The 27,620-nt window shown below is 35.4% G+C and overlaps 3 protein-coding genes across 3 annotated transcripts; 1 reads left to right on the top strand and 2 right to left on the bottom strand.

Moving 5' to 3' along the window:
- Window positions 1-77: 77 nt before the first annotated feature.
- Window positions 78-698, bottom strand: LOC132282260 (proline-rich receptor-like protein kinase PERK8). Its single transcript, XM_059783867.1, has one exon. It carries the CDS (start codon window positions 696-698, stop codon window positions 78-80), a length of 621 nt encoding a protein of 206 aa, XP_059639850.1.
- A 7,233-nt stretch (window positions 699-7,931) lies between these two features.
- Window positions 7,932-12,565, top strand: LOC132285241 (mitochondrial inner membrane protease ATP23). The gene is made up of 5 exons (XM_059787411.1): window positions 7,932-8,116; window positions 8,241-8,362; window positions 9,318-9,455; window positions 9,545-9,628; window positions 12,016-12,565. Exons 1-5 carry the CDS (start codon window positions 8,008-8,010, stop codon window positions 12,148-12,150), a joined length of 588 nt encoding a protein of 195 aa, XP_059643394.1. The 5' UTR covers window positions 7,932-8,007; the 3' UTR covers window positions 12,151-12,565.
- A 3,387-nt stretch (window positions 12,566-15,952) lies between these two features.
- Window positions 15,953-22,553, bottom strand: LOC132282639 (uncharacterized). The gene is made up of 5 exons (XM_059784382.1): window positions 22,003-22,553; window positions 20,083-20,119; window positions 19,731-19,967; window positions 19,580-19,627; window positions 15,953-16,736 (listed from the first exon to the last, which is right to left on the bottom strand). Exons 1-5 carry the CDS (start codon window positions 22,302-22,304, stop codon window positions 16,221-16,223), a joined length of 1,140 nt encoding a protein of 379 aa, XP_059640365.1. The 5' UTR covers window positions 22,305-22,553; the 3' UTR covers window positions 15,953-16,220.
- Between the last annotated feature and the right edge of the window lie 5,067 nt (window positions 22,554-27,620).

The following is a 27,620-nucleotide window of genomic DNA, read 5'->3' as shown; positions in this document are numbered from 1 at the left end:
ACAACCAATTAACACGAATTGTGAACTCAATTAATTAACACGAATCTCTGAAGATTAATTAATTAATAATTCACAGCTTAGAAGAAGAAGAAGAAACCGGCGATGGCTGCAATTCCGGCAGCTGCAGAAGTGGCCTTCAAAGCGGTTGCACTACTCTTGGCTGGTGCAGTTGCAGAATCCGTTGGAGCTGTAGATGCCTCCGGAGTCTCAGCTTTGGGTGAAGAAGCATCAGAAGGTGCCGGTGGGGATGAATCGGAGCTCTTTGGTGAATCAGAGCTCTTTGGTGGTGGTGAAGGTGGGGAAGAATAGTCCTGATCATCAGTCTTAGGGGACTCCGCCGGGGGAGGTGTGGAGGACTTAGGAGGAGGTGAGGAGGAGGAGGACTTGGGAGGCTTGGATGGAGGGGTGGTGGTTTCCGATGACTTAGGGGCTGCCGTGGGGGTGCTGCCACCAGACGATGAATCCTTAGGTGGTGGTGCGACCGGGGGGCTATGATCATGATCAGATGACTTGGGTGCAGGGGCGGCTTGATGTTGAGGAGGTGTGGCGCCACCGCCGCCGCCGCCGCTCATTTGAGGTGGAGGAGTTGTAGTGGAAGTGGAAGGAGCTGTTGCCGGAGCAGTGGTGGGTTCATTTTGAGCTGAGGAGCCGATAATGGCGACAAAGACGAGGGCAAGGACAAGGACTGGACGTGCCATTTTTGTTTATTTGTTTGTGTTGTGTTGTTTGTTTGGTGATAGAGTTGGTTTTTTGCTCTCTTGTTGATTTGAATGAATAAACGAATGAATGGGTGGAAGAGAATGCAGTTTGTTCTCTAAATATATATAGAGAAACACTGCAGATAGAAGAAATATATAACGAGGAAAAAGGTGGAGAGGTATATACAATATATATGGCATAATAATAATAATGGACAGTCCGCGCAGATGGCGGGAATTTGTATGGATCACAAATGGTTCAGCTTATTACAGTTTAAACGGTTGGAGCTTTGTTTGACCGAGTCTCATGCATATATGCTTGATCATCATCTATATTTATATATATATATATATATTGATAATTATGAACCATATGGTCTAAATAATTTTTAGACATTATAATTTAGAAACACCATATTATATAGTATTACAAATAATAGCCATCTCTATTTATAGGCCCTAGAAATATATACTTTAAATACGTAAAATGCAATAACCATATGTTAATTCTCACAAGTAGTGTTAGGCGTTGAATATTATACATTTTAGTTTCTTTACTTATATGTTTTATTCTCTTAATAATAATTTATTTGTGATTTTACATTATTTTATTATTTTTATTTATTTCAGGACTTCAATTGTAAAATCAGTTAAGACCAGTGATTCTGAACTTTAAAAGATGACATTCCGTGGGACCGAGTAATGTTGAAGATTCAAGTCTAATTATACTTAAAAAATAGTCCAAAAAAAGCCACAAGTTGAAGAGAATGGAAAGAAGAAGAAAAAGAAAAATCCTTCTTCAAAAAGGAAACTTTCGCCAAAATTGGTAACTTGAACCCGTTTTGGTAATCTGATTGTATTTCTCTCCTTGAGGGTCAAAACAGTTAAATTCTCGCGAGCTGAAAGGAAATTCGAAGACCTACGATTTTATATTTCACGAGAATTCCATAAAACCGCTGTTTACCTTGTCAAAATTGGGCTGGAAGTCAGTACGAATTTTGAAATTCTTATTTGACAGAATTTTTATGTATGTCTTTTACATGAAAAAGGGAACTTTAGGGCTGGTATTTTATTATTTAAATGGAGTCCTCTACAATATTGAATTATCATGCAGAGGAGCTTGAGGTTGAGATCAGAGGAGAAGCATTCAGAAGAAAGAAGAGATCAATCAATGGCGGTGAAGATATATTCCTCAACTATGAAGAATTCCACTCTAGTCATGCTTGACTAAACGATTTACTAGGGTTGCGATGTAGCCCTAACTTAACACACTGGTTTAATTGTATTTAATTATTGGAGAACAATTTTTATCATGCATGATTGTGTAATCTATAGGATTTTTAATTGACTTTTCAATAAGAATTGGTTTTAGAGTTTTAATTCAATTACAAATATTTTTTCTATCTTGTCTTAGATATTTTTATCTTGTGATTGAACACAACTCATTTATTTTTTGTAGTTGTGAATGAGATGATTACACAATGGTATTTCTCTGAATATAATGTTAGAGATTTGATGGATTATGTTTAGAAAAGATAGACCATGCTACGTCCTAAGAGTAAAATAGATAGGTATATGGTTTATACCAATCAAAGATAGTCCATACTTAACTTTAAATTATATTATTTTCTAGCTTAATTAATATGTGCTTGTAGCCATGATTTATTCCCTGTGAATGTTATATCATATATCTCCAATAAATTGATACAATTAACTGGTGGTGCGACGTTAGTGGTGAAGTCATGCCCCTAGTCCTCTCTCTCTATTTTCTACATCCTATTTAATCATTGTTCTTTAGTCTATTTTATTTTTCGACTTAGTTAATTTAGAATTAATCATCACAATTCAATTATCCTACTTTCAAGTGAAATTGAAATTTAAGAAATTTGTTGACAAACTTATTTTACACAAGTCCCTTGGGTATGACACCCTTACAAGTAAGCTCTATCTGCAAAGATTCGTGCACTTGTGAGTGGTACATATAAATCTCACAACAAGTAGTATAAGTATTTATTTATATGAAGAACATTATAGTCTTATACACCGTGGCTATATATTATGCCGTTCATTTTAAACATCATCTGAGTATTTTAAAAGGTAATATTTAAAGAAGTAACATATGTTTGACTTTGTTGATGGGTTCATTTACCAAAATTAAGTTTTTGAGAAGGTTAATTATTTTTTATGCACGTAGGTGTCACATTTGTGGATGTTGGTGATCGGTTAATCAACTATACATCAACCTTCGCAATAGCACGAATCATTGTAAAATAGAGCTATTGGTCGGGTAAGTCGAACCACTGGGACTGCGCTAGTCTAATACAACCTAAATGTCTAGAATCATTCTTAGAATGATGAAGGGTTTATAGAGGTTTTGTTGGATGTCACTTAAGTTAGGAAATTAAAAGTTCATAAAACAATAAATTGCAAGAATTCAAGTGAGTGAAGTACAAGTAAAGAAGGCTAGGGTAATGAATCCACCTCCATCCTTATACACATGTTAGGTTAAGATTAATTTAAGGGAAAAACAACATATATGATAGTCATGATACATAACAATACCAGGTTGCTATAATATCCTCAAGAAGTTCATTTAAATAGAAAGGCAAGAATAAACCATCAAAGGTTCACATGATCAACTACCTAAACGAAAATGTCGCTTAGAACATGCTTACTAAGTCAAGGATTATCAAGCCCTAATTTAAATGGTGAATGCACATAAAACTAAGAATCAAGTATAGACCATCAAAGGGAAACCCTAAGCCATGAACTATCTAGGTTCTCCAACTCCATGCCATTAAAACCATTCCATGATCTAACTTCCATTGTCACCATGGAAGTGCAAGCAATATGATTAAGAAAAGTAACCATCCAAGACAAGATGAATAACTCACAATAATCATTTATAAACATTCAACATTCATTACAACAAAAATGAGGCTCTTGATCATGGAAAGACTATCAAAAATACATTGTAATCCCCAAAAATAAACTATACTAACACATGCTTACAAGGGAGGGGTTTCATTACCTCCCTAGATGAGGTTTAGTTGCCCATTGGTGAGCTAGAAAAAGGAAGAAGCATCATCCTCATCTCCATTTTCGTGCACCCTCTTTGGAGCTTGAAGAACACACCTTTCTTTTGCTCTCTTCTCTCTCCTCCCTCTTGTCAAAATGAAGGATAATCCTAAGTAATGTGTGGCTCCCCTCTTTTGTAGACATGTTACTCCACCCAAAAAACCCTCTCCCTCCTCCAAGAAACATCCCCAACCAACTCATAAAGAGAGTATACAAAGTTAGTAAATTTCTGAGCACAAGTGGCTGATCTCGTGAAGCAATCTGCCCTAATTTCGAGCACTCGAAATAAGGCCTCGAGCACTCGAAAATTGGCCAGAATGCCCTATGCTTTGTTTGCTCCGCCCGGACCTACTTTGGTAAAACGGCCATAACTTTGGGTTCTGAACTCCGAATGACAAGCCTCTTAAAGATTTGGAAAGCTGATTCAGAGCTATAAAAACTTTATGTTTTGGTGGAGATCCAATTCTCAAGTCTGGTTGGTCGAAATTGAAGAACAAGGCAGACTTTCATTGCTGCCAGGCAGTTCTGAGCACCTCTAATAAGAAGATCATAACTCTCTGCTCCGAACTCCGAATGACGAACCGCTTAAAGATTTGAAAAGCTGATTCAGAGCTCTAAATCTTTCATGTTATGATGGAAGTCCAGTTCTTGAGTTTGCTAGGTCGAAAATGGCAACAAAAGTCAGATTCCACTGCTGCCAAGCTTCAGCATTGTGCCTTTCTTATCCAAAATTACAACAAAACTTCAACCTTGCTTCTTTTTGGCCAATGAACCTGAAAATGCATAAAAACATGGAAATGGAGATAATCTACATAAATAATCAAAAGATGGACTTAACAAATGCAATTTAGGGCGCTTGAATATATAATATTCGGCACTTATCAGTTGGTAGCACTTTTATGCACAGAGGTATCACTTTTGTGCAAATTATTTTGAAAACTTGCCCGTTTGGCATGCGCTTTATTTTTGGCTAAAATAGAAACAATATTTTTGCTATGGGAGTGTTTTGGAAAAAAATCGGAATCACGTTTGGAAACAATATTTTACTATAGAAATGTCAGAAACAGAAACATGCAAAATATAGTTTTGAGTCATGAACAGTTGTCGAAATAAGAAAAAAAATAACTTTTTGCTATTTTGATTTTAGGCCACTGTTCACGAAGTGTTTTAACACTGTTTAAAATAAAATAAGGTCGCACCAAACATGTTTTTGTTGCCAAAATCGATACTGTAACAGGCCAAAAACAAAAACAGTAAAAACAAAACGAATGTCAAGAACGATACTTATGTGTACAAGAGTGATACCTCTGTACACAAGAGTTACATTTTTACATAAACAAAAGTAGTATCTCAAAATTTAAGAGTAATTTGGGTAACACTATTTTTTTCATGTCAATCTTATACAAAGGAAAGGAGAACTCAAGCGCTCAAGAAGTTGGGCACTTCACCATCTAAGTGACTAGATAATGCCTCTCTGAAAGTAAGTTGGGCACTTCATTAACTAAGGCTATGTTTGGTACAGTGGGTTTAAAGGGAAATGATAACATTAGTTATGAAGGAAAGGGAAGGGAATGATTATTTTAACCTCCTATTGTGTTTAGTTGATTAATAAAGGAAAAGAAAGGGAAGGATAATAATCATGTTTGGAAAAAGAAAGGGAAAGAAAAGAAAGAGAATTATTTTAATAAATTGACTATTATACCTTTTTATATTTTAAAAGATAAATATATATATAGATATATATATAGTCTCCTATGCCTTAACAGCCCATAGATGATGGGCCACAAGAAAAGAATTTTTTTTTTTTAGGGCAAATCATTTCAGGCTCCCCAATCTCGCCTCCATCTCTATTCTCGTTCTTAACTCTGAACTTGCCCCTCTCTCTTTCTCTCTCTGCACTACAAGAATCAGAAGTTCAAAACCCATATATTTCAGTTTATCTATTTGTCTGCAAGAATCAAAAGTTCAAAACCCATATCGGTATATCATTTCAAATTGTTCAGAAAATCAAAACCCATATCTTTCAATTTCCATCGCTGCTGTTCCAGTTCGGGTTCGCCGTTCGCAAGCTTCAGCCGCTGGCCCGCTGTCTCTCACTTTCTCTGCAACTGCTAACTTGTATGTATTTGTAATTCTTGTTTTGCAAACATGTGTAATCTTGAGGGTAAAATTGGCATCACAAATATTACATCAGCCCTTGCCTTCACTTTCCTTCCATTTCCTCTCATTTTTGGGAGGATAAGAAAACTACTGTATAAACCTATAGATAACCCTCCAAAGCCTTCCCTCTCCTTTCCTTTCCTTTCACCCATTTTAGCCAAACACAATTTTTTAATCCCCCTCCATCACTTTCCCTTTTATTTCCTACCTTTTTCATTGCACCAAAGTGACCCTAAGTGACTAGATAAAGCCCCTCTGAAAGTACTGTTAATATGCTATCTCCACAATATGCTTTGTATAAATGAATAATGCAAAGTGTGAGAACACAAAACAAAACCAACACATACAAATTTTCAAATTTCATAAGAAACTAATACTGCAAAAACATGACTGTAAAGAATTATTTTCATGTGTGAAACTAAATCTAAGGTTATTATAGCAAAAAAAAAGAAAAAAGAAAAAAGAAAAAAAAAAAAAGAGTTGTTATTGAGTGTGATTCTCATTAATTGAGATCGGATATAGAGTCAATGTTTTCCATTATTTGTACTAGGGCTGCAAGTTGGGCTGGCCCAACCCAGCCCAACCTCAACCCAAATCGGGTTGGGTTGGGCCAACTCGAATTGTACCCAATATGAGTTATGATCAAAATTCAACCCGAATATTTTCGGACCGGTCGGGTCGGGTTGACGAGTTGAGTTTTTTTAAAAAATAATTTTATTTTTTTCGGAAATATATATATGTTATATATATTTGATTATATTATTATTAAAAAACAAAAAAATTCTAGGGCAAATCATTTCAGCTTCCCAAATTGCCACCAGATTCTTAACTCTCTCCCTTTCTCTGCACCTGCAAACTACAAAATCTACAAAAATTAGAAGTTCAAAACCCGTATATTTCAGATCTGTCTGTAAGAATCAAAAGTTTAAAACCCATATATTTCAGATCTGTCTGCAAGAATCAAAAGTTCAAAACCCATATCGGCGTATCATTTTAGATTGTGAGAAAAATCAGATCTGTCTGCAAGCGAAGCATGAGTGTGATTGTGATTTCTTCGACAAAGACTAGAACACAAAAGTTAGCTTCAACCTGCTACTTTTTGTTATCCATTTTGCTTATGTTTTTCCAAAACAATTGGCTTCATCATGTTGTTCTTTTTTAGGGGTAACATTGAAGATGCTTTGGAGAAACTGTAGGTAAAAACAAAAAAACGTGTTAAAAATGCACATCGATTATATATTTATATGGCAATTGTAGTATACTTCCACTGCGCCCATATGGTTTAATGACTTTAATTGGCAAAAGCTACATTCAAGTGTTAGATCTGATATTTTCTGGCTAAAGAGGTTTGCGGTGGTGAACTGATCTTCGACGAGTGCAAGGGAGGGTGAGGGACGACGGCGGCGGCGGATCAACGGTGGCAGTGGCGGGGACGGCGGCTGAGAGAGAGAGAAAGAAGGGGGAGGAGAGAGAAGGAGAATTTTTTTTTTTAATTTTAAATTTTGGGTTTCGGATTGGGTTCGGGTTGAGTCCAAACCCAACCCGAATATGTCTGGGTTTTGACAAAACCCAATCCAAACATAAACCCGATTTGTGAATTGTATGTCCAAATTTTAAAATCTCTGTGTTGGGGTTGGGCTGGGCTGGTTAGCCCGCCCAAGTTACAACCCTGACAAAACCCAATCCAAACATAAACCCGATTTGTGAATTGTATGTCCAAATTTTAAAATCTCTGTGTTGGGGTTGGGCTGGGCTGGTTAGCCCGCCCAAGTTACAACCCTAATTTGTACAGAGCAGTTAATTTTAACCCATATTCTCACACGAGATTCATACTTCACTTTGTTTGTTTGTTTGTACATTTTTTTTTTTTTGGTTATAAAAAAACAAAAAGAAATAAAGTGACACTTCATAGTTATTACTGTATTAAAATACTCTACCTTTTGAATAGTCCTAATTTTCGAGGAAATATAAATAAATAGAGGAATTATTTATACCCGATCCGGCCATCGACCCGGGAATTTGCTGCGGAAGAGTGACCCCCACATTTGCCGAAGGTGCAAAGAAGACCAGAATGGCGGAGGAGTCCGATCCGAAACCTTCTTCTGTCAGCAACTCCTCCGCCGTCAACGGCGGTAGAACGGTGGAGGAATGCCAAGACATGATTCAAAGAAGCTTCAGAAGTATCTTTACTCTTACTTCTCTCTCACAGATTTATCTAGGGTTTAGGGTTTTAGAGCTTCTTTATTCAATGCAACGAATAAATTTCATTAAATTTGTTTCTTCCTATGTGTGTATATTTTGCAGCTCCAATGGTGAAATTCTTGAAGGAACATTTGGAGAAATCTGGATGCAGTATTGGGGATAAGTTCATCAAGGCCGTTCATTGTGACAAGCATATCAGTGGCGGTTACGTCCGGGGCGAGGGGGTAATGATTCTCTCTGTTATACTCTTATATCGATGTATACATTTCTGTTCAACTGAACAAATAATTTTTATTTTTTTTCTTAGTTGGGACTCACACACTGCCCTTACTTAGGTTCGAACCTGACCTTCCTTTTTGGCAAGTGGGAAGCTTGTACCGCTAGGCCACAGGCCTGTTGGTACTGAACAAATAAATTTCAATGTCAAAGACTCATTTGTAGGTGTGAATTTAATCTTTCAGTATAGGTTTCAAATACTTACCAAAAACCAAGCTCAAACTATGACCCCAGTCACTTCTTAGTGATTACAAGTTGTTTCTGATTACATCATGACGATTTTAAAGTTTTTGTGCCTGAAACTTATTTGATCCAAAGACCTGAATTGAAAGACTAATTTTGGAAAGCACAAATCTTGTAGTGAATTATTAATTAATTGTTCATCCACTCTCCAAATTTTGTGGTACCTTTGAAACTCATAACTTACTTTTCAAATTTCATCTGAATTTTCGTGTGTGATCAAAGTTGCTTAACCAAATACGTACTTCAATATGTTAAAGGTGGAGTCTAAATAATGAAATAATACTATCTTTCTGCCTATTCCCTTGAAACTGGTGATTTAGTGTGTGAATGATCGCTTACAATGTCAATGAGATATGGTTGGCACCGGAGCTGAATTATAGTCAAGTATAACTATCTTTTGATTGAACAATTTTGGTAAACTTTTGGCACCTTTTCTTTCTAAAGTCATCTTGATTGATCAAGTTATCTTTTGTCAATTATCAAGATCGATAGTAAAATTTGTTCTCTTTTAAAAATCCTTTTTCTTTTTTCTTTTCTCTTTTTCAATTTTCTGTCTGCCTTCATCAGAGTGTTTCATACTGATCTGTGTCGTCTTCTTTTTGTTGGATGACATTTTGACATACTTATGCCATTTCTCTTTCTATGTTTTGTGGTTTTCAGATAGTGGTATGTAGTAATCACATGAACATTCAAGATGAGGTCAATCAAGTTGTTATTCATGAGCTCATTCATGCATATGATGACTGTCGTGCTGCAAACTTGGACTGGTCTAATTGTGCTCATCATGCCTGTAGCGAGGTTTGCATCCCTATGCCAGCAGACTATTTTCTTGCAGTTTGTTTGTTGGAGTTTTTGTAATTCATTTTTCTATGTTCCATGCGAAACAGATTCGTGCTGGTCATCTAAGTGGTGATTGCCACTACAAGCGGGAATTGTTGCGGGGTTTTGTGAAGATAAGAGGTCATGAGCAGGTGATTTCATTTTCTTTAAAAAAATTATAAAGTTATATTACTAATCTGCTTTCTGAACATCCACCATTTTGTAAGGCAAACTTGTCAATCTAATCTCTCACTAAGCTTATGATGTACTTTAGTTTATTAGCAGATACACATATATTTCTGGTGGGTACCTCATCAACATATATTCATTACACAAGTTATATATACAGTTATTTAAAGTTAATGAGAAAAAGAAGTAACTTTAGAGAGGTGGGAGTTTAATGTTTTAAGATTCAGGACTTCTAGTTTTTCTTCCCCTCTCCCCCTCTTTAATGCAATGTTTATATTGCTTCTTTTTTAAAGATTTATGCTAATTTTATGTTATTCGACAATTTTTAAACCTAATCTGTATTTTCAATTAAAATTGCAATTAGTAGGATATGCGGTAGTTCTCTTTTTCAGCCATGGTTTCTTCTCTTTTTCCAGAAAAGCAGAAAACACATATTGTTGAAAGTGACTAAAATATTCTTGGCATCCCTATTGGGTGGATTTTTGTACATATCTTTTCATCTATTTTTCTCTCTTGTCAAAGGCAAAGCTATGCAGTAGTGCAGTACATGCACATGCTATGTATTTTTGAATAAGATGTCACCTGTGAATTTAAAAGGACATAGCTGTATGATTCTAGAATGGGCAAAGTTTGGAAAGAAGTGGATCACAACATAACTGATTGTTTCGTGCATTGGGTTTTAGATGCAAAGCATTTATTCATCTCACCATTAGCCTTTGCACTTGTGTTTCTCTGAATTGTGTGTGCCTGTTTGCATGTTAGATTTGCATATGATAGTTGCACACTTGCACTATTTTAAATAACTTTTCCTTTTCAGTTAAAGAAGTGAGAGTAAAATAATCAATTGAGGTAATTTGGGTTATTATTTCCTTGCAAAGTCCTGAGAGCCAATGATCACCTGCTCTTTGAAGGAATCACATCAAAGGCAATGTCAAATCAATACTGTACGACCATGGTTTCAAGATCAAAAACCAAATTTGTTATTTTTTATTTTTATTTTCTTTCTCTAGGTAATCGCACACACCCATTTGTCCGATAGAGGATTTGAACCATGAACCTTCCATTTGGAAGGATGAGGAAATATTGCTTGGGCTATGCCCTTGGTAAAAACAAACTTGTTTTCGCTGTCTAATAACTTTTAAAAACCTTCATTTAGGGAAAAAAAAAAAATGGTTAGAAGCCTTCTTAGATTTGCACCCAGACAAATCAATAAAGTCCATTGCTTTGACATGTTCATTGATGTATGCAGTATGTTGCAACTAGTGATGGGAGGGATTTTTGAGAAATTTAATAGAAAAGTATGTTTACGTTATTTATATTAGGTCGAGTTTCTAAAAAGATATACTGGAAAAGAATCCTGGTTGAGTTAATCATTGCTAATTACAGATCTAGAGTTCATAAAGCAAGACGATTTCCTTTTTCCTTCCGGTTTAAAACAGTTGATGATTGGAGTTTGACCTGCAATTTGTATGAAAAAGGTACATTTCAATTATTTATTATCGACCATTGAAGGAACTATGATTTTTTAATAATTCATTAAAAAAATCATAGTTCTTGTGGTCCAATGGTATCTCCTCTACCTCCCAAAGTGGATGATGAGGGTTCGAGTCCCCAAAGGGACAAAGTGGGTGTGTGTTTCTTACCAATGAAAAAAATAATTCATTTCTGAAGATTTTGGAACTTAATTTAAGGGTAACCACACGATGTAACCAAATTGCATCTGGAAACTAAAACCAATACTAGCTTCTTGCAATAGCCACCAACAGAATAGTAAATCTATCCATTTTCAACCATAGCCTGTGGGGTATGTTTTGCATATGTTCTCAAGCATTTTGCGTATGTTTAGTTTGAACTAATGGTTCAGAATAAGATTTTTGGGCTGGGGTGGGGTTTGGGGGAGAGTGGGAACTGGGCAGGTAGCATCAGATGTTAGAGAAATTAACACAGAAGTGGCCAGTTTCCTGCATTTGTCCCGACTGACAATCTCAATTTCTATACAATCTAAGATATAAATGATAGGTTGTTCTGAACTTAACTCTAGTATCAATTTGAAAAGTTGATAACTTTAAAAATTTGAATTTTTCCTCACACTTTTTTCCGGACAAATGTTTACCATGGTTAGCACCTTGGGGTAATTTTCGAAGAGAAAGTCGCAACCTTTTAATGTGGAGATAGGACTTAAGCTTTTCTTTATTACTATGATCATTTTCATATGCATCTTGTTACAACTTCTGTTTCTTCATCCATTTGCATGGTGTGCATGGTAATTATTGCCCACTAGTTCTTGAAGCTAAGATCAATTTCTAATTCATTTTAATATCCGGTGCTTGTTTTATTCCGACATTTGTAGGATTGTGTGAGAAGAAGAGTTATGAAATCGGTCATTGCTAATCCTTATTGCACTGAGGCAGCTGCTAAGGATGCCATGGAAGCTGTCTGGGATGTTTGTTACAATGATACAAAACCCTTTGACAGAGCTCCTTGATATATTTGGCAATCATGACTCCTATTTCAATTTCTAATCAGTTGGTGCTCCAAATCTCTACGGAATGGTATTTGATTCATATTTGACAATGGATGTTGAAGAGATGAGATTTAGTTCCTTACACTTCTAGTATCCGAGTCAGATATGATGAAATCATAAAACAGGTTCATATTTTCAGATTTTCCCTTCATTTTCCAATTGAACAGAGGATATAACCATTTTTGGGTTCTTATTCATTTATACGCATTCAATTTCCTGAGATTACATCTAGAGAAGGGTCATTTATCTTTCTTTTGTTACCATTCACTTCCCCTCTACAATTCTTCATTTCAAAGCGCATCTGTTGGACCAGGCATGTTTTACTGTGATAATAATAAAGGGATGCTATAATTAGTCGAAGTGACTTACGATGAAAGGCCTGTGCAATCTGACTTATTTGTACAAAACATGAGTTGAAATAATTTTTTTTTTTCCATTTGAATCTGTTACTCATTCTACGGCCATTTAACTGTTCCCCAGCTCGATAGATCATCCTAAATTGAGGTTGTCTAACCAGTTGAAATTCGACACAGTACCTTATGTCAAAATGATACATGTAGAAAATGTTGAATCTGGTTTGTTCTGGATTAGTTCGTTCTTCCTTAAAGGTCACGTGACTTGAAAATGTTTACACGCAGTTTTAGTCTTATAAGTTCTTGTTTAAAGGTCATGTGACTTGAAAATGTTTTGCATGCAGTTTTAATCTTATCCAAACAAGTGCTTGCTGGTCCATGAGGAAGATAGAATAAAGAAAAGAAGATCTTTTATGACTAAGAGGGGTTCAAATTGTATTCACACAATAGATTCGCCAGATTGGACGTATAATTTATTTAAGTAGGTCCCTTATTGACCAAGATGCCTATTGGAACTCTAAGCTTTTTAGGTGGTTAAACCAGGGATGTCAATTTAGCCCCCGTCCTGTCCGTATTGGGATGAGTTTGTGATCATTCTAATATAATCAAGGACAAGTTTGGAAAAGGAGTTTAAAAGCTGCCCGGTCCCGAACCTGCCCTGCTGACATCCCTAGGCTGAACTTATCTTATAAGATATTAAGTGCAGGTTTCACATGGTCGCTAGAAGGTGTACTTTGAATTCTTTTGAAAGTGAATGCTTTTGAAGTTTCGAGCAGCAGAAAAGAACAAAAAGAAGCCTCTAACATGCCAAGCATTTTAACCTATAAAACTACTTTTTAGGATTAGCCCTTCATGATTCATGTGCCCATTATATAAGCCAGGATTGGGTGGGAGAGAAAATATGTAGAAGAGTGGGTAAGATGAAGATGGTGGTGGTTATTAAGGTTGTCATATGTCTCTCTTTGCTTTGTATACAAGAGAGCGTTGTTGCTTACGGTGAAAATAGATTTCTCTCAAGGTTTAAGCATCGATGGCTTGCAGGAATGATGGGTTCAGGGGATCAACAAGTGGGAAGAAGAGTCGACGTGCAAGACGCGCCAGGTTGGTGGTTGTCAGAAGATTACTCTCGACCTCGCCGGCGAAGACCTGTGCACAATAATTTAGAACCCTGAGCTTAATATCATACCCCTCTCTCTCTCTCCTCTGTTGTGTGTATGTACTTTGTAGAAGCTGTGGAGCGGTGTTTTCTGAATATTAACATTTGGATATTTTGTTTTAGCTCATTTTCCATTAAACATCCATGGAATATTTTTCATTATCGTCTGTTGGAAGAAATAGTCTTGTCAGAATTAAGGTTGTCCAACATCCATAAAATCTTATAGTGGGACTGTAGGAGGAAGCTTTATCGTAACTAAAATTCGCGGACATTTTTTTTTTTTCCTTCTTTTCCAGTAAGTAACACATGCATAGACTTACCACGTGGTTCTCATGGGGTTCGGGTTCGGGTTCGGGTTCGAACAGCTCACCTTTCCTTGCAGAGTTGCAGTAGAGAGCTCATACCACCCGAGTAATTTTGATCACACTGGAATGTAGGATATGTTGGCCAGGATCGATCTTGCATTGCCAGCCAAACTCCAAGCTGTTTGCGAAGTAGGATATGTTGGCCAGGATCCATTCTTAGAAAATAGTATTTTCGAAGAACAGTCATTATAGAGCAAACACTAATGATAGTAAGTGTCTGTTTGGTTTGTAATTATGAAAACAGTTATCTAATTTCAATTTGAGAACAGAAAATTGTACAAAATTTCTGCTTTGTTTAGTTTTTTGAAAACTGTTTTTTGAAAACTCAGTTATAAAAATGTCTATTTTCAGATATGTCCTTTGATAACAATTTTTTGTTTTTCAAATTCTCAAAAATTGTTTTTAGAGTTACAAATCAAGTAAGTCTTAATTTTTTATGAACTGTTACTATTTTTAAGGATAGTAATAGTAATTTTTTATGTACTATTTGCTCTATATTGACAGTTCTTTCCTCATCCGCATGCAAGGCCTCGCTTTATGTTCATTCTTTAGATGCAAAAACCTTAGTACAAAATAGTCACTCTCTTTACTTGCTCTATCCATTCAATAACTAGGTTATATGATTAGTTCTATTTTCGGATAATAACTTCTGGAAAAAAAGAACACTCTTCCGAAATAAAATTTGGAAGTACTTGTATTAATTGTTATCTAATAACAGAAATTTGTTTTAAAATACTGTATAATCAAAGACATGTCCCTCGTTCTCAATGTGGCTATGGTTATAGTTTATATGATATTAGGTGCCGAAAGAGGGATTTAGTGATTCAACTTTGACAAACTCCAAGACAAGTAGCACATGATTGATGGTGAATTTAATCGTTTTTTTCCCGCGCCTAATTATACAGTGATCCTCACATGCATGAACAGTATTGGAACCTTGTTTTAAAAAGACTTTACTTTGGATTATTTTAGTGGAAGATTTTGATTTTACTTTTACCAACCTCAATCTTAGACTATTTTGGTCTTTGGATTTGTGTTGATTGATACTCCTTTTAATTTTACTTGCTTGTCAGCTTTTAGTCCAAAATGTCTCCAATTTGTCAAATGACTTTAATTATGTGAACAGATGCCACGTGATATAGATAGACATGCAATGCAAATTGTGCACACCACTACAAAAAGGTTGATTGACATTTGATTGAGAAAATGGTGAACATAAACTAAAACATAGTCTAATCTCAAACACTCTTAAAGTAAAATTTTCTTCTGTTTTAAGAGGTGAAGCAAGATTTAGTGATAAATTTTGGAGTGTTTTAAGAGACTTGACACCATCATTGTCAAAAAAAAAAAAATATTAGACCAAGATGAAAGATGGGTGAGAATTAGTCCTGCTTCCAGAGATTGAAAAAAATAAAAAAGTGAAACTTGAGTTGAAAAATAGACCTGTTTTCGCAAAACACTTTTCTGCCAGGTTTTAAATCCAAAACAGGGGGAGACAAGAAAAGTGCCAAGAGCCCAAGTCTCCCAAACACAAAATTCATTAGGTGGGCTGGTTTAGGGCCCGCTGTAGTATTAAAAAGGCCACCTGTTGTCGAACTTCTGAAGCTGATACTCAGTAGGTTTGAGAAATAGCATGTTATCAAACATCGCAGGTCTTGTCTTCCTTCACATGAAATCTAAGACTTGTGTTTTTTTTTTTTTTTTTTTTTCAAGTATCCACAATCTCATACTTTTCCACTTCAACACATGTGATTATGGGTGCCAAATGAATTCAGTCGCAGAAAAACTTAGAAATGGATCAAATTGTGACTGTTATGAAGCTGAACAAGTGAAAATTTCTTCTCTAATGGTATTTCTACATATAGGTGCAACCAAGAGAGAGAGAGAGAGAAGAAAAAAATCACACTTTTGGTGTTTAACATGATGTGAACCAAACAACCTAGAATCCAAAGGGTCACGAAGCCGGTATACAACCTAGATAACCCTATAATGACACCACACTTTTTCTCATTTCATGCCATAGTTATTATAGAGCTTCCACAAGCCAACTACAAAGCTCAAAAACCCATAAATAAGAAGGAAAAAAATAAAAATAGGCACCAATTTTCCCCACAACACAAAACAATGCATGAATTTTACAACTCGGTGTAAGAAAAATTACCCAGTTCTTATTCTATCCAAACGATCAACACTCTTCCGAGCCCTTTCCAGTTGGTGATCAAAGCTTTTTCGAGCTCTTTCTAGTTGGTGGTCGATGCTTTTCCGGGATTTCTCAATGCAATCTACACTTCTCCGAGACCTCTCCATTTGGTCAAAAGAGATTCTAAGCTTTTCTAGCTTTTCAGCATTATTGGACAGATTTTTCAATTTTTCAGGCCTATCAGTGCTCTGCCTTGGTTTCTCTCCCCGGTCAGTGCTCTTCCTTGACGCATCAAAAACATCAGTACTCCGCCTAGGCTGCTCAAACTGGTCTATGCTTCTCCTAGAAGTGTGCCTCTGGGAGGGTGATTTTTCCACAGTTGATATGAACTTCTTCAGATGCCTGATATACTCTGGATATAACTCTAAATCACAGTGGTTTCCTCCTTTGAGCCACAGTGGTTCATACTTCTCTTTACACAGTTCCCATAGTTGCTTACCATGAGAACAATCAACCACTTCATCCGCAGTTCCCTACACATTGGAGAGAGAGCATGAGGTCAGTTTTAACTTTTAATCTTTTTTACATCATTTGCACTTGGATGACATGAAGCACAGACACGGACGGACACGGGTACGATACAACATTGACACGGTGATACAACAAATTTTTAAAAAATAGGACACAGACACAACAAGAATACAATAAAATAATATTATAATTTTTTATTATATATATAAATTTAATTTTTATTCAATTTCTAATTCATAATATTAATAAACATGGCCTATTTTAATTAGACCCAATCTACACTTTCTTTGTATAATAAAAAAGCCCAAATTTCGGTAACATATACCGCATATAAAAGATATACCATATATCATATGTCTTATATGTGGATGTGCAAAGTCTTGTAATCAAACAAGTAGGAAATGAAGATAAGATGAAAATCTTATCCCCCCCCTCTTCCCCCAATCTCCATCGGCACTGTTATTCTGGCCGGGTTTTTTCGTCTTCTCCATCCCTTCCTTACTTTAATCGCAGCTCACACTCTCTCTCTTCCCTTCGTTTTCTCTCTAATCTCAACTTCATACATTTAAATCACATATACACACACATATATTTCTCCACATCGCCTACATCCTCTATGCAATAAAATTCCAAACAGTTGTGTCCTTTGAACGTCTCCTTGCGTGTCTGGCGAATGTGTCCGGTGGCGCACGTGTCCAAGCGTCGGACACACATGTCCGCGTCCGACACGCATGTCCGACACGTGTACGTCACCCCTTTGTGCCGTGTCGGTGCTTCATAGATCATATCTTATCAGTTAAAACATGAATTAGTGAATGCATGCCCAATAGTGAAGTTCAAATGCTTGTTTAATTTTTTGCCATAATTCTTACTAAAATTTCATAACTTTGTAGACAAACATTCTTTTGTTCTTTTCTGGAACTTTCTAAGTTTCTTGTAGTCTGTTTCTAATAATTATTTTCTTCCAACAAACTCTTTAAGGAAAGAATAGATCTGCTAATCCCTGCAAAAAGATTGTGAAAGGGCTCCATTTTCTAATCCTCTAAAAAGGAAAACAATTCTGCTCTTGCTGAAATATTTAGATCCGGCTTTCATGGAAACACACTTGTTGTGCAGATCTTTTTTGTCAAAATTTACGCAATTACATAGATGAAATAAAAAAATTTATACAGTATATGTATTCATATTTATAGATAAAGATAAAACATCATTCAACAGGATCAATACCCTAGTCTTAAAATCAGCAATTAGTTAAAATGGGGCCTAAAAAGTAAGAGTTTAGGACTGCAGAAAAACAATACCTTAACAGAAATAACAAAATTAATGGCCAGCTTTGATACAGCAATTAGTTCAAGAAATAAAAATCAAACAAGACAGCAGCTGCAAAAAAAAAATCAATCATCATAAAAATTAATAAAGACAAGATCTGCAAATATGCAGATGGCAGTGGCTCCAAAAAGATTCTGTGATGAAAGGATGCATTGCTATTTTCAAGAATAAGAACAGAAACTTGAGTCCTGATAAGGTCATCCCCATGGGTCCATACAGGTGGCCTACTTTGGCAGTTAGCAGCATCATTTTTTGGTTCCTCTTGGAATAATTTACAGAGGAAGAAAATTTATGTTTCTTTCTTCCACTGAGTGATTTCCGTATTATTTTTTTTCCCCTGCTGTGGGTGGGTGGGTCACTGGTTTATATGCCTGCCCCTTGGTGGATGTTGTAATTAAAAGGGAAAAATATATATATATATATATATATAGCATCATCTGGCGTCTGCCCGGTCTACATAGGATTTTCGGAGATACCTAACCTTTGGCATTATTTTGCAAAGTGCTTGTTCTCTTACTCAAACTTGCAGCCCCAAGCATGACACCCTGAGTTTCTAACATTGTACAAAGCAAGGAGTTTGTTCTATGATCACTATATTCCCCTTAATTGGAAGATTAAGTGTGCTTCCAGATTATTCTGTATAAATTGATCAGATAAGAATACTCAATCATCTTTTTCAGTCTGTGGACAATTTACTTTGACCGTATTGTATATCTTCTATGAGTTTGTCTTCTCATATGCTTTTGAGACCCTTGCATATGCCAAATACCATAATGGAAATGGATTTTCTTGATTAGTTTTTCTCTTTCTCTTCAAGCAAGCCATCATCCAACATTATTAACATGCCACATCACCACTTGTGCAACTCCCCACTATGTTATGGTTACATATACAACTAAATCCTAGCAAAAGTGATGATGTGGCATATTCATAATCACTGGATGATGACTTGGAAATATTTGGACAGAAAAACTAAAGGAGAGGATCCATGTCCACACCATAACAGCACTACCATGGTAACATTTTTTGGATGGGATCATTTAAGTTTCAAAATGCTCAAACTCTTCGCTCCAAAAACTAGCATTAACAAAAATCATTTTCTTTAAGAGAAGAGGTGCTGATACTGTAGGCAAGGAAAAGTAGAAAACAAAAAAGCAAGTTGCTAGCAAGTAGAGTACGATACATTCAAGGGGGCTGTAATCACACTTCATTTTCTACCAGATTAACACTTTTAGAGTCCTTAACCAAAACCAGATGAAATTGGCATCTATTTTTTATTTTATTATGCCCCTTTTATAAAACCAAAAAGATCCAAAGTATATGAAGAAGGAATGCTTCTAAAAAGAAGTTCACAAATCACTATTGCCCAGGACATTGAATCTAGTCATAAAAAATAAAATAAAAAACATAATGCCAGTCATATCATGGCTCACACATTTAATGGAAGGTATAGATGTGATTTCTCAACTCCATTATGCAATTTAAAAGTGCAAAATTCTCAAAATGGGATACTTACATGGATAATTAGTACAGGACATCTGACCAATGGGATTTTGTCAATGTTCTGCATATAACCAACACAAACTGAGATTTTACACAACAAATGCATGATGCTTTTAATTAAACATAAAGGTATAGATACAAAATCTGAAGAAGATGAATATTACCTTATAGATGTCAAACCAGTATGATCGTCTCACAGGATACATGACTCTTAAGCCTGAGAGTATAGGACTATGCAGAACAACGGCTCTCAGCTGAGGCAGCCGAGCTGCAAGATCCAAAGTGGGGCCACTTCCTACAGATTGACCATAAAGGATGATATCTTCCTGCTTAGTACCATAGCTCTCCTCAAGACACTTATATGCAGCTTCAATATCTGCATACGTATTCTGCTCACTTGGCTGCAGCACAGGAAAGAGATAAGCTGTAGGCAACACTTCCAATCCTACAATTTGAACCATACAATTTAATGAACAAAATATTTTTCTCATGAGAGTTCTTCAAATTGCCACAAACCTTCCCAGATGATTGCCCATACCCGGAATAGTCATACCTGCACAAAATTACATGTACATGAGAAACTATCATTCCTTTGTTTTACTCATGACTGCATAGAATCTGATTCTTGAAATACATTAGCAGATGACTTTCCTACATGGTTTTGTCCCTCTAATGTAGATTCAAAATACATCTGCCAAGCACTTAATGGACTCTGCAACTCTAGTACACAATATTATGCGGGGGATTCTGGGATGTCTTACGGTATCAGAAATCAGCATGAGGTACACTAGTCATGTAACAATATGACTGACATTTAAGTCGTTCTGCCCAACACATCAAAGAAAGAGAACATCAAGTAATTTTGATCCAGTAATAAACTATGGTTTTCAACTCTTCAATACTGGATTCCTCTTTATGGCATTTCTTATGATGCAGAGAACCCAAATGGCAAGAAAACATTCACAGAGCAAAATGTGAACTCCAGTTCCTTTATTTATTTTTTATCTTTTTGGCAATATCAGACTGCAATTCTACTTATCAAAAAATAAAAATATATCAAACTACAATCCTGAACAGTTTGAACACAATGATATTTTCAAGATAACAGAGAGCCTTCCAGCAGTTTATTTAAATATTTTCAAGTGGCCCGTGAAAGGGCTCCATGGCCGCTTGAATAATCAAAGGAAGAATGCACGTTAAAAAAACAGAAAAAAGTGCTTATTTTTCTCAAAATCGGAAATAAGATATGGTAGGATATAGTATCTGTAAGGGTGATAATACAGAAAGCAGAGCAAACAAGGATCAAGCTACTATTTTACATATTTTCTAAAATTACGATAAATTTAATTTCTATATACCTTAAAAAGTTTCATGTAATCGAAGACTCGAAAGTTGCCCAACCATTTTGTTTTTAAGAGAAACTCTAACTGAATCATGTCTCTGAATTATCTTAATTCTCTACTGGTTATGTGTAAATTTCAACATATTACCTTTTGCAATCGTTCACACATCTTTGTTTTTTAAAATATCAACTATGTATTGAACCCTTATGAGAAAGGGCATCAGTAGAATTTTCAAAATCTAGAACTTAGAAAACATAATCAAACTTAAAATACATGATGAGTTGCCTGAAAAGGTCAATATCATACTAATTTCAGTTTGCTACAGTTCCCCAACGCAACAATTTTAAGTATATCTGTAGTATGAAAATCCCCCTTGAAATAATCAAATCATATAATATAGCAGTTTTTAATATCTAACTTCGATGGATATTAAATAATTAAGCTACGTATGGTTCCTGCTAACACTCAATTTGAAGAAAAAAAAAGGAAATTCTTCGCGATGAACTGTAATTCACTGCCAGACCAATGGTATAATGTGCAAGAGAAAATATTCGCAGTAAAGTTGCTGAACACCAAAATCAACGGACAGATCTTCAACACCAAAACTAAGATTATCTTCATAATTTTGAATGTTCAATAAGCAAATTTCAAACTGAGGTAAATCACTTCATAGATTATAAATACTCTCCAATTAGATTCTGATGGCTGATGCCAAAAAGGATCAAACCAGAACCACCATTAATCAACCAATTCTCCATTTTCAGCCAACTTGCAAGAATCCCTTAACAACCAAAAGCAACCACAATCTCCTACCTAAGTCAGTTTAGATGAGTCCATCAGTTTCTCTATCCACCCACTATAGATATACCGCTAAGAAGTATCAATAACCCAGATGCCAATACAGACAAAACCTTAAGAATATAATAAAACGGTCCGGAACTACAAAATCACATATTCCAAAACCCACAAAATTGCAAAAATAAAGAATAAAAAAAGCTCAAAAATTGCATATACAAACATATCTTTCAATTAATCCAAGTGTGTGCGAGTATACATATAGAGAGAAAGAGTAAAGTGAAAGGTGATTGATTACCCCATGAGATTAACTTTCAAGTGTATGCTCAATTCGATGAAAAGCTCGTACATCTGACCCAGATCGGCGGCGTTACCATGAGAGTAGAGTAGGGTAGAGGTGGCCATGGGGTGTCGAATGTAGACTGCCACAATCTCCGTCCCTCTGCGAGTGGGCAATTTCAAGACTTCGACGTTTTCACGGTGAGGAAATGGACTGAGAAGCAACAGACCAGTGTGCTCGTCCGTCACCAGCTTGTACGACGGTGGGTTCGGCGGAAAGAAGGCGAACTTCGCCGCCATAGATGAAGTCACTCCACCCATCTCTCTCTCTAAATTTCACTCCCCTATATCTCTATCTGTCTCTCTCTCTCTAAATCGGTTTCACTCTCTATCTAATGGATTAAGAATTCATTTATTTTTCTGAAACTGAATTGGAATCAGATCGACATTCCTTTTTTTTCATTTCCAGAAGATTAAACTTTTTTTAGAAAGAGAAAGAGAGGAGAGAGAGAGGGAGAGCTTTAGAGGGGATGGATGCACACTCACTGTTCTTTTACTTGGGGTCATTGCGCGCATGGTCCTTATTACATTATTGTCATGTGTCGTGTGAAATTGACAGGACTCGACTCGACGGATCTTTTATTGCACTACCACTTCAAACGGGTACGGGCACGGGCACGGGTACGGATACTCAAAGAGACACTTCACCACTTTCAAACTTGGATCCATTATGGGTTGTCGGGACCACAAAACTACAAACGACAATTTGGCTGTCAAAATTTGTGATGCTAACTATTTTATTTTATGGTGTGAAATGAAATTAGTGGTACTAAAGGCCTCTTTATTTCACTTTTTAATTTCTATTTATTGCAAAATTTATTGTTTTGCTAACCTCTTATGGTTATATTCAATTAACAGTTTTAATATCCTTCTATTTGTAGGACCAAAACGAGTCCATTCTTTAATTAAACAAATGGCATACACATATATCATGGATGAAAGTGACACTAAGGTTACAATTTTTTATTTTTTCTTATTTAAATTGGAGTATTATGTGAAGGATTTAGTTATTTATTTATTTTTTAAATAAACTAAGAGAAGAGAAACTCAAATACGGACACATTAAATCTTTTCTGAAGGCTCCAAGCATGCCCGCCCGTCTTTTTAGTTTTAGTGGTGTATTAGTACATAATTGAAAAATTTTAGAAAAAGAAAAGTTCATCCTTAATTTATTTTTCTTAAGAGATTTAGCAAGTTTCTTAGGATAAACTTGGATTAATTATAAATTAATATGATTTAGATGATCATGATAAGTAATGAGTTTTCCATATTGACTTAAAAATCATAGAGTTTAAATTGAGAAACTGTATGATCATATGCAAAGCAAAACGTACTTAGATTTGTATAATTCAAATTGAATTTCTATATTCACTTAGATTAGTAATTTTTTTTTTTTTTTTTTTTTTTCATGATAAGAATGTTAGAGATTAATATGATTTAGATGATCATGATAAGTAATGAGTTTTCCACATTGACTTAAAAATCATAGAGTTTAAATTGAGAAACTGTATGATCATATGCAAAGCAAAACGTACTTAGATTTGTATAATTCAAATTGAATTTCTATATTCACTTAGATTAGTAATTTTTTTTTTTTTTTTTTTTTCATGATAAGAATGTTAGAGATCAATGAGTAAAGGAGAGGGTGTAAGGCTCGGATATGAGCTCTCATATATGAAGAGCAACCCAACAACTCAGACAACATAAGATTTGCTAGATTAATAATATATTCACCAAGGTGATTTAGGTTTAATTTCAATTTACCTAGATCAAATTAATGTCCATGTTCCCGCCATATCATGACCTAATCTTTACCCACGTGGTCCCTAATTTTTAAAAAAGGAAAAGCAAGGCAAATAAAGCTGGAAATGTAGCCCACATTCAAACATTCTCAAGTATTGAGACAATCTAAGCAAAACCCTAGACACTATTTTATTCATTTATAGTAAATGTTTGACCCCTGCAGATGTCAAGTCGCATTTGAAGGACTAAAATAAATTAAAGACACTATTTTAAGCAGATTCTGTTCCCTTGTAAACTCATTTCAGAGCATATTTGTATAATAAAAATTATCACATAATACATTAAGATTCCTCTTCCAAATGATAAGGTTTTACTAGGATTAATTTGTATGGTAGATAAATGCTCCATTTCTGTTAACATAAATATTAATTTTAATTCTAAAACACTAATTCTATGTAATCGAATTGTAGTGAAATATTTTTTTTGGAACATTTCATATTTGTGATTGCATATAAAATGTTTTACAAAATTCTATTAAAAATTAAAACCAAAAACTCAAAATGACGTTAGAATTTTTTTTTTTAAATTTTTTTTCCCAAGACAATATCCAAACAACATAAACATCCAACAATCAATATGTATATTTATTTATATAAACATGTATGTACAATATCTTGCCGACACTGTCCAACAATCATGTTTTTTTATTCCACTCCTCAGATCACTAGTGATTTTGAAGTTGTTCCTGATATAAAATTAATGCAATATGATGACGACCCTTGCGAAGTTCTACTTTTCGCCCTTAAATTCCCTCCCAAGGTAAAAAGTTAGAAGTATGAACACTTTTACGAAGAAGTCGTACATGTGTTGTATCTATGTCGGACATCGATACTCCTCGAATACGTGTCCAATACTTCATATATGTGTTCATAAATAAAAATTAATTTTATTATTTCGAATATTTTTGTGACACTTCTCGGACATTTTTAATACAAATTTATCCACTAATCTTGAAAATAATACGAATACTATCATGATAAAATAGTGAAATACGATATAAAAATCATTACAATAATAACATAATTTTATTTTCTAATTCATTCTAGAGCAATTTATATTTATATGTAGGTGTCCACGTCGTCCTCGTAACCTATTTTTTTAAAAATTTGATTAATCGTATCGTACTTATGTCCGATGTCTGTTCTACATAGGTAAAAAGGAACCAAAGAGGTTATATTCATTTTCACCTCATTCCAAGTCCAGCGTGAAAAAACACACACACACACAGATGAAAAACAAAAAACATATGCTTCTTAGCATTGAAGAGCTAGATAGCATATCTAAGAGTAGTAGTAGTACTACTGCTAGTAGCAGAACAAACCAGGCATAGCATAAAAGGACCATGATGTCCGGTATAAGCACAGAATGAAAGGTCAACAGCAAAACACAAATTCTACAAGGGAAAATGACAATTCAACAACTGATATAATTAGAGGACAAGGATGCATGATTCATGAACTCGCTCAGATTATAAACGGATGTTTGCGTCTTAATGGGGTCCATGCAAACGAAAGAGACACCGAGTGTGGTGGGTCTCACTCAAATCGATTGCAACTCCCTATTATTGTGATAGGATGACCACATCCATCTTATCTGCAGTAAGAGACGATACAGATTCACTCATCACAGTAAATTTACATTCATCCGAGTCATCTGCGATAGCATGAACAGTCAGTTGATAAAAAATGACAACACAGCTTCGAATTTGAGATTAAACACTTTGCACGTATACCACAATAATCTAGCTGTAGTGACAACCCCTTCGTTCAGTTTTCCTAAAACCATGCCCCAAGACATTGGATGAAATTATAGCCACAAGAAAGTTGATAAGTAAATGGAAAAGTAACACTGCCTTTAAGGTGGGAATAGTAGGACTCAGGTGTTGGTCAAAGTGTAATTAGACTTTGTATGAGTGGTGTTGTCCCCTTAATCAAGAACAACACTATATATACTAAGAAGGATTGTCCCCATGATCAACAGCAATGAGTAATTCCAGCTTGAAATCTGGGTGAGATTGATTGATTAATCAAAAACAGGAAATATGGACATAGTTCATATGCACAGGATATGGGGTAGTCATGCCAAAATGAATAATTCAATCTGGGTGAGGCTTAAATGAAATACATGAACCTCTCATGAACTAATCCTATTTTTAGACGACTTTTCTTAGAGGTGAAAATGCCAACGTAAGACTAATTGTTAAGACAAACAAATTACGCAGCAGAAATATACTCATCCCAATAGAATCCATCAACGCTTAACTGCCAGTAGCAACTTCAGAGACCCAACAACTAGCAGGAACCAAACATTGAAAAGAAATACACAATGGCACACCATGATACTAAAAAACTGTAGTATTAAAATTAAGCAGTAAATTATTTACTCATTCATTCTTAAGCAAGTCTATCTTACTTCTGACAAATTAAACATGAATGATGACCAAGAAATGAATGTAGAGGAAAAAGCAAAAATTTCTGTTATACTGTGATAAGACAATTATGAGAATACAAGCAATGGAGGGAGGGTTCACTCTGTTCAGTATTTTTGTCATTGACCATTATAGAAAGTTCCAAAGAGCCACCACTTCCAGCTAAGACAAGTGTCCGATTGATCAAGGAGAAACCATAAAATTTACAAGATTTGACAGCTAAGAATCAACGGAATTCCAAAAGAAAAACTATACTCGTAATAAAATCATGACATGTAAGTTCCAAAACCACACTACCATCCCACATCCTGTTCAACATCGTATACAAGCTTGAGGTGTCTCTTTCCTGCAACTGATACTTCTTCACCACCTAAAGAACCAATACTTCTAGTAAAAAAGCCAGGCGGACTCTTCCGTTGAAGAACAGACGGAGTAGGAAGCAGAGTATCCTGAATTCATTCTCCACAGAGCTTGAGTATGGGAATACAAACAAGAAAGAAGTGATTGGCTCTCCAACAAACAAGGATATGTATGTTCAATGATGGACCCAGAAATTTTTTGGAGGTGGGTTCATCTTGAACAACCATAAGATAAAAGAATTTCTCAACTCTCACTTCTGAATATTCTTCCATAAAATACATACTTGGAAAGAAAAAGAAAAAGAAGGAAAAGCCGGATACATCTTTATTATCAAGGCATGTCCTTCATAAGCCAACTCCAGCAACCCCATAACATGAACCAGAACACTACAACCACCCTAAACCCATGAAAATTAACCGGGGAGGGGAGGAATCAAACCCAAGCATGAATCACAGAACTAGAACAAGCTGATGAAAACCTCAATTCCCACAACTCATGAAAATTACCAACTCATGTACTAATGAACATCAATCCCTGTTTGGGGAACTCACTTGGTTTCCAATATTTCATGTTATCTACTTATAACAAAATCTAATTGAAAACTCCTAAAATAAATAAATAAATAACATTAATTTAGGAGAAATTTTTAAAAAATAATAAATAGAACTAGGTCTATTGCCAACAATTATGACGGGGCTAGCTAGGGCTACCGCTAGGCAGAGGCCTAGAGAGTGCAAAATTTTGAGAGTGAGGGTGAGTTTTGAAACACAAAACTTAGTGGGGGCAAGTTTATATATGGAGTTTTTAGAAAATATTTTGCGGGGGCATTATTATGATATTAACAAAATCATAGATGTGAAATGAAAATAATAAAAAAATCCCCACTGGCCCAGGGTAGGTCCGTCCCAGTTTATGTGAAAGCCATGGTACTAAAGCCTTGATACATTTTTGGTACTATGGAACAGAGAGCTATTAGGAGGTTTCTT

Source organism: Cornus florida, unplaced genomic scaffold (assembly GCF_030987335.1).
Source record: "Cornus florida cultivar Cherokee Brave unplaced genomic scaffold, ASM3098733v1 CherokeeBrave_3.0.0_Hap2_Chr11, whole genome shotgun sequence".
NCBI classification, from domain to species: Eukaryota; Viridiplantae; Streptophyta; class Magnoliopsida; order Cornales; family Cornaceae; genus Cornus; species Cornus florida.
The sequence above is the reverse complement of the archived record's forward strand: the minus strand, read 5'-3'. Positions and strand labels throughout refer to the sequence as shown.